Source organism: Melanotaenia boesemani, chromosome 9, assembly GCF_017639745.1.
Source record: "Melanotaenia boesemani isolate fMelBoe1 chromosome 9, fMelBoe1.pri, whole genome shotgun sequence".
Lineage (NCBI taxonomy): Eukaryota > Metazoa > Chordata > Actinopteri > Atheriniformes > Melanotaeniidae > Melanotaenia > Melanotaenia boesemani.
The window spans coordinates 2,325,840-2,334,266 of NC_055690.1; the positions used below are offsets into that span (position 1 = coordinate 2,325,840).

Here is an 8,427-nt window from a genome sequence, read left to right on the forward strand (position 1 = left end):
TGGTTTTAGATAAAATAAAATAGGAATAACATTTTCAATCTATTAGTTCCTTTTAAAGCTATTTTAACCAGGGTAATATTTTAATTTAACCATTAAAATATTTGTAGCTTTGTTTAACAAAAAGAAAAAAAAACCCTAACAAAGAAAGTTGGTCTTTTTTAGTTTTTGTATCTTTTAAATTTTGATAATAAAGTTTGATTGAATGAACGACTAAATAAATAAATAACATTTACTTCACTTCCGCGTTTGTTACCGGGAGTGACGCAACGCGCGACTGTCACCAAAGTCCCGGATGACCAAATCACAAACACACGCACACACACACGGCACGAGCCTGCAGGCGAGACAACATCCTCGGGCTTGTCACGTGCAGACGTTGCAGAAATTAGTTTAGTTTTTAAACATATAGCGCCCGAGTTGAGCCGCAGAAGCAGAAGAAGAAGCAGAAGAAGCAGAAGAAGAAGAAGAAGAAGAAGCCATCCCGCTGAGCACAGCTTCACAGGTACGTGACGTTTCCCGCTGAGCTGTGAACCAATGAGGCGCCACTTCAGGTGAAGCGCGCGGTCTCTTCAGCTTCTTAGAACATGCTGTGCATCATAAGGGAGGGAGAGAATTTAAACTTTTTTTCACAATGGAGTTTTCGGTGAGCGCGAGCTCAGCATTAATACGGACGGAGTGTGTAAAATCTCACCGAGGGGTCAGAGGACTCGGACTCGTGAAAGTGTGTGTAACTTTTGGCCAATATTTAAATAAAGTTTTAGGGCTAAATGTGTGTCCTTCCATTCAGAGTTAGTCCATTTATAAAGCAGCAACGTAATAAATAAAGAGAAAACGGAAGAAGAGAAACCTCTTTGGGCTGCTGAGCTTGATGCATACAGGATGAAATAAGACCTTCTGTAGATCATCTGTGAGTTTACATTTATTTTTTAGCATTTTCTAGCTTTACTGGACACTCAGGTCTAACTCCTTAACAGTTTCTTCCGCAAGCCATCAAAGGCATCAGTCCAAAGCATGAACCTGGTCTTCGCCTGGTCCGGTAAAGGCGTGAAGCTGCGGACAAGCTGGGGGAGCTGACGGAAAGAAGCGGTGATGAAACGTCGGTGGAGCGTCCTGAAGGAGGAGCGGGTGGTTATTAGAAGCAAATGTCTGCTGTGGATCATTTATGTGTTACAGTATAATGATCTAACAAATAAGAGAATAAAAACTCGTCCATCCCTCCAGATTCTGATGAGTCGGGGTAACACCTGGTGGAGATGTAAAGCCACACTTAATAATGATGGTGTGTAATTCCCTCCTGGAGGGAAACTCTCCCCTTGTTTGCTTTACTGTGTGCAGATCAGCCCTGTTCCATATCAACTGTCCAACATGTCACAAAAAATGCTAAAAGAATCTAGTTGCAGTCTTGTAATTTGTGACCCTATAGATTCACAGTCTTTGTCAAATCTCAGGCTGAGACTAGGCTGAGACTTAAAACTCTAAACACTGGTCTTTAGATGTGAGCTGGTAGTCTTTCAGAGTCTTGTGCAAATCTTTTGAAAGTCTTCTGGTGTAAGCCCAGCCTTAGTAAGACGAGGCTATGAAAACAACGTTGTGGCTTCCATATTCCAGTTTTCTCGGAGGAGCCGAGGGTAGGTGACGTCATTACCAGGTAACTGCAGCGGCCCCTCCCCCTCCTGTGGGTAAAGTAGTGGGTGTGGGGGTGAAACAACGTAAAACGGATGTAAACTCATTTGAAACGAGGATATTTGCTCACCCTGGTATAGTAAACTTTGTGTGTAATCTGCTTTACAGGAGAAAAAATATTTTTTCCTCTTTTTTCTTTTCTTCCTCCATCTAGTTTACCTGATGGCTGCCAGTCACTGCGATCCATCCATCCCTATCAGATTTCAAGATATTTGTCAGGATTCCTTCTACTTCACAGGTAAACATGATTTCACTTGTTCCTAATTCAACATTTGAAAAATGTTCCTTCTGGTTGATACGTCCTCACTCTGACTTTATCTCCCCATGAACCCGCGATCCTCTGCTACACGTGTCCACATGTGCAGAGACTGAAACTGGTAAAGTGATTTTTTCTCTGATCGCTTTTGGTTAAAGTAGAAAGGACTGTCTTTCACTGCTGCTCATGTTATCTCTCACAGATGCAGATTTACAGGAGGATGATTTCTGTAAGTGTGGACGTGAAGCCAAGACATTTATGATCGAGAGCAACGAAAGAAAATTCCTGATTTTGACCACTGACGGGACTCTAGAAGCCCAGGACCTGGATCAGGTGGAAAGAGGAAGATCTGGTGAGACATGGCAACTGGACGTAAAGTTATTGACATCGGACTAATTTAGCCGCCATGAATTGGGGGCTCTGTGTACCTGCGCTGACTTGTAGCTTTTTGTAGACACAACATAATGAAACTGCTGCCTTGTCCTTTTTCATATTTTCTCTGTTAGGGTGCAAATTCAACATCCAGGAGTATCTTGACAGCTCTTCACAGCCAAAGATGGGAAAGCCAGTCATGCTGTACGCCAGTAAAGACGGCCAAAAGATGGTGGTATGCTGCCGTGAGAACGGAGACGTTTATCCGAAGCCGATGGTGAATGTTTTTAAATGGAATGTGTTTTTTTTTTTGGTTAAAGCAACTTTGACCTACAGGCTGTGCAGAATTATTAGGCAAGTTGTATTTTTGAGGATTAATTTTATTATAGAACAACAACTATGTTCGCAATGAACACAAAAGACTCATAAATATCAAAGCTGAATATTTTTTGGAAGTTGGAGTGGGGCTTTTTTAGTTTTAGTATCTTAGGAGGATATCTGTGTGTGCAGGTGACGATTACTGTACATAATTATTAGGCAACTTAACAAAAACCAAATATATACCCATTTCACTTATTTATTTTCACCAGGGAAACCAATATAACAACTCAAAATTTACAAATATACATTTCTGGCATTCAAAAACAAAACAAAAACATGGGTAAACGTCAGATGTCCAAGGGTCAGTAAATGCAGCATGAAATTGTTGGCATCCCTACTTTATGGGAGGCTGGTACAGTAAGCGAGTTGTACTGTGCTTACCTTTTGGACCTGTGGCTTGATTTTAGGCTGGTCTGAATGGAAATGTAACATGGTAAAACTTTTTATCAGTGTGGTAACAGTTGAACCAGTGTCCAGTAATGAGAGGACATTCACCCCATTCATGGTCAGCTGCTCGACGGTACATGGACCCAGCAGCTGCTTCGGGTTCTGGAGAGACTGGGTTAGAGTCAGATTCAGCTAGATATGTTACCTGGTGAGACAAAAGTTGACTCCGTCACTGGGAGCTCTGCTTCCACCGTCTGGATGCTGGAGTTTCGATATATTCTCGTGGAGGTGGGCATGGGCTGGTGACAATATCGAGCAGTATGCCCTCGTTATTACAACGCAGGCCCTTTCGTTCCTTTGTCAGTCTGGCTGTGGTCTGCTCAAACATCGACTGCAGAGACTGAAACTGTTGCGCTAGAGAGGAGATTCTGTTGAATTGTTATCAGTTCGGTGATGGCCAGGAACTCTGGAGACTGTTTTGGCTGTTGTACTGATGTGTCAGCTGTTATGTTAGCTTGTGTAACATGTCACTGGCATGAATGAAACTGTTTCCTCAGTCACAATCCTCGCCCCATCTTATAGCTTCCTCTCAGTGACATGCTGGGTTTACCTCTCACCGCCTCCCTCTCATGGTGCCGTTCCACAAACCTGGTCCCTCAGGGCTACCTCTGAGTTCAGAACTGCATCTGGATCGTTGTCAAGAACAGAATCTATTTTTGACATTAATGCATGAGAAAACTGTCTCAGCGACTCCCCTCTTGCTGTTTACGTTCATAGAACCGTTGCTGCTGTACAACCAGGGGCTTTTAGCACCATGCAGTCATTTTAAGATGTCAATGATCTTGTGAGGATCCTCTCTCTCGCTGCTTGATCTGTGCTCGATCTCACTCCGTAGTTCATCTCCCCGATGGTCCAGGAGGAAATTAGATTTTCCTTGTTAGAGAATTGACGCCCTTCCAGACAAGCTTCCACTTCCTCCATCCAATCCTCCAGGCCAATACTATCAGGCGAGTCTTGATCACCATGAAATTTTGGGCATCTCCTTTCATGTGGGACATAAACAGTTCTTCAATTCTGGGGGCAGAAGCAGAGGAATTAAAGACACGAGGGCTACTGGCAGCTTGTTTTAGAGTTCATTTCCAGCTTAGAGTGCTGTGGCTTCTCTGAGTGTTCTTCAGTTTCTCTCATGTTGGAACCACTCTTTACAACCCAGAGAAGTGGGGTTACTACGTCTTCTGTGCCTTGGGGTGATAAACCAGCCTTGATGCCACTTTAGTCTTCGGCACTGACAGCCGTTTTTAATTAAAAAAAAAACAACAAAATAAGACATGCACCACACACTGACTGTTTCTCCAACCCTACTTGCCACGGCAGATATAACCTAGAGGAGGACCAGCACACAGGGGCTTCGATGAAGAGGCCACAACAGTCAGTGTGGGTCAGACATGTTATTATTTTACACTAACTACAACTTTAAAACACAGACAAGAAACGATAGACAGTCATGCTGGGAAACTAACCAATCACTGTGAAGGGGCTGAGGTCATACTGAAGGACATATAACTCCAACTAACTTCAAATTAAAAACACAATCCAAGACAGTAAAAACAAAAAAGGCAAATTTCAGGCATAGTTGTGATTATTCATCATTAATTAATTTTAAAGCTATGATTAATCTGAAAATCTTAATCATTTGACAGCCGTTACACACACACAAACACATATATATCACACACACACATATATATCAAACACACACACACACACACATGTATATATATATATATATATATAATATATAAAACATTCAAAAAGTAAACTTGTATGTATAGTGTAGACATTCATTCCTCACAGACTGACATATTTCAGTGTGTGTGTATATGTACACTGTGTGCAGAATTATTAGGCAAATGAGTATTTTGACCACATCATCCTCTTTATGCATGTTGTTCTACTCCAACCGGTACAGGTTTGAAAGCCTACTACCAATTAAGCATATCAGGTGATGTGCATCTCTGTAATGAGAAGGGGTGTGGTCTAATGACATCAACACCCTATATCAGGTGTGCATAATTATTAGGCAACTTCCATTCCTTTGGCAAAATGGGTCAGAAGAGAGATTTGACGGACTCTGAAAAGTCAAAAATAGTGAGATGTCTTGCAGAGGGATGCAGCACTCTTAAAACTGCCAAGCTTTTGAGGCGTGATCATCGAACAATCAAGCGTTTCATTCAAAATAGTCAACAGGGTCGCAAGAAGCGTGTTGAAAAAACAAGGCGCAAAATAACTGCCCATGAACTGAGGAAAATCAAGCGTGAAGCTGCCAAGATGCCATTGGCCACCAGTTTTACCATATTTCAGAGCTGCAACATCACTGGAGTGCCAAGAAGCACAAGGTGTGCAATACTCAGGGACATGGCCAAGGTAAGGAAGGCTGAAAAACGACCACCACTGAACAAGACACACAAGATAAAACGTCAAGACTGGGCCAAGAAATATCATAAGACTGATTTTTCTAAGGTTTTATGGACTGATGAAATGAGAGTGAGTCTTGATGGGCCAGATGGATGGGCCCGTGGCTGGATCAGTACAGGGCAGAGAGCTCCACTCCGACTCAGACGCCAGCAAGGTGGAGGTGGGATACTGGTATGGGCTGGTATCATCAAAGATGAGCTTGTGGGACCTTTTCAGGTTGAGGATGGAGTCAAGCTCAACTCCCAGTCCTACTGCCAGTTTCTGGAAGACACCTTCTTCAAGCAGTGGTACAGGAAGAAGTCAGCATCGTTCAAGAAAAACATGGTTTTCATGCAGGACAATGCTCCATCACACGCATCCAAGTACTCCACTGCGTGGCTGGCCAGAAAAGGTCTAAAAGAAGAAAAAATAATGACATGGCCTCCTTGTTCACCTGATCTTAACCCCATAGAGAACCTGTGGTCCCTCATCAAATGTGAGATCTACAGGGAGGAAAACAGTACACCTCTCTGAACAGGGTCTGGGAGGCTGTGGTTGCTGCTGCACGCAATGTTGATTGTGAACAGATCAAGACACTAACAGAATCTATGGATGGCAGGCTTTTGAGTGTCCTCGCAAAGAAAGGTGGTTATATTGGTCACTGATTTGTTTTTGTTTTGTTTTTGAATGCCAGAAATGTATATTTGTAAATTTTGAGTTGTTATATTGGTTTCCCTGGTGAAAATAAATAAGTGAAATGGGTATATATTTGGTTTTTGTTAAGTTGCCTAATAATTATGTACAGTAATAGTCACCTGCACACACAGAAATATCCTCCTAAGATACTAAAACTAAAAAAGCCCCACTCCAACTTCCAAAAATATTCAGCTTTGATATTTATGAGTCTTTTGTGTTCATTGGGAACATAGTTGTTGTTCTATAATAAAATTAATCCTCAAAAATAGAACTTGCCTAATAATTCTGCACAGCCTGTATGTGTGTGTGTGTATCTATATATATATTGCAGATTTTTTATTTTCAAACTGACCTTGCAATTAGATGTTAATGCACACCGTCAGGGGGTTTTCCTTTAAGGGGTAAAAGGTTTCGGTATGAAAGTGTTGGCATCTCTACATTATGTGAGGCTGGTACAGTTTTCCTGTCAGGATCAATGCTTATCAGCAACAAACTGAAAAAAACCCGAGGAACCAAACAGAAAAAATGGCAAAGTTGGAAATGAAGTTCAGGTTCTATACTAAGAAAATTCAAAGCCATTTGTTTGGCTTTAGATCAGCTTTGGGCTCAAAAAGCAGAATCTGTAAAATTTTGATCAGGAGCAGAAGGTAACGGGTCTACTTCTCCTACTTCTTCTCCAGGACCTTCCCACGAATATTTCTGGAGAAGAACACGAGGCCATGTTCTACCAGGAAAGAATCTCCTGTGGCAGATGCAGGTTTGAGTCCACCATGTATAAAAACCACTTCCTGGCGTTCGAGCCAGACCAGAATATTCCAGGTTTGTATAAACTGCTCCTGCATTATAAAGGAGAAACTGAAGTGGACGAGTCGTGCAATCTTACCCTGACTACGAAATGAATATCCTGTCCCCTAAATATACCACACATTAACTCCTTAAACTGTCATGTTGTAATATTTTACATTTTTGTGTGTGTGTGTGTATATATATATATATATATATATATATATATATATCTCCCGTTAAGGCCCGACCAATGAAAAAATGGTAAGAAAAGTCAAATTTTCTTTATATATGAGGTTTTTATTTTGGCCCTTTAACAAAATGTAACAAAAAATTAACTTTTTTGGGGGGGGGGGGGTATATAATAAATATCTATCATTTATTACCATGTAATATATTAAAAATATTGTGGTTTTCTGCTTCTGGGTATCTATTAGGGGACAGAAGACGAGTATCAGATTGTGTTCAACAGGATTTACAGAGAGATCCTGCTTGATGGAAACTGTTTTGTGTCTCTGTGTTTTTATCTTTTATTGAGTATCTGTCCTGGTATGACTGTATTATTGTAGAAGCTATTAGATGCTCATTTGTAATTTTGGATCCTACATTAACATTTAAAAGTCATGTAAAAAAAGTAGCACAAGTAATCAAATTTAATATCCAAAATTTTCAACATATCAGAAATAACTTAACCTTAAACGCAGCCAAGATGTTTTTTTATTCTATGATCATCTCTCACATGGATTATTGTTTAACCAGTTGGTCACTTGCCTGTCCTACAACTCTTAAAACCGTGGAAACTCTATATAAAAGATCACTGAAAATACTTATATAATAAAAAACCGCAATCGCACCATTACTGCAACATTTTAAGAAAACTCAAGTTACTGTATTTCCAGAATATGATATATTTAAAAAACGCTTCTCTGATTTGTAAGGTGCTACACTCTCTAGCACCCCCTCCACTGGGAGATTTCATTGGTCGATGCATTAGTGTACAGAGGACAACGAGGGCCACCACTAGAGGAGATGTGATTATCCCACACAGACGCACCTCTTTTGGTCAGGGTGTGTTATCTGTCCAAGGTGGAAAGCTATGGAATAATCTACCACAAACATTAAGAGAATGTCCTACATATAATTCATTAAAAGCCCAATTAAAAAGTTGGCTTTGGTCGAATCAGGAGTGTACTCACATGTAACGTACACTGTAACGTACAATAAATAAAACTCTGAAGGGTTCTGTAAGTATGTAGTGATATTGAGCTTTGATAAGTATGAGTGTTTGTAATTGTGTATGTGAATGTACTGTTTTAGATATAAGAATGTGTATTTTTATATTGGTTTGTAAATACAAATTGTTTCTATAGTGTATTATATTGTTCTCCCATTTCCCCGAAATCCCCGGGACAACG

General features: G+C 40.7%; 1 protein-coding gene across 1 annotated transcript; it reads left to right on the forward strand.

Moving 5' to 3' along the window:
• Positions 1-302: 302 nt before the first annotated feature.
• Positions 303-7,322, forward strand: LOC121645486 (interleukin-18-like). Its single transcript, XM_041993961.1, has 8 exons — positions 303-426; positions 463-502; positions 1,838-1,921; positions 2,049-2,060; positions 2,142-2,291; positions 2,446-2,588; positions 6,910-7,164; positions 7,291-7,322. The coding sequence occupies exons 3-7, from the start codon at positions 1,846-1,848 to the stop codon at positions 7,126-7,128; spliced, it is 600 nt and encodes a 199-aa protein (XP_041849895.1). The 5' UTR covers positions 303-426; positions 463-502; positions 1,838-1,845; the 3' UTR covers positions 7,129-7,164; positions 7,291-7,322.
• Positions 7,323-8,427: the final 1,105 nt, after the last annotated feature.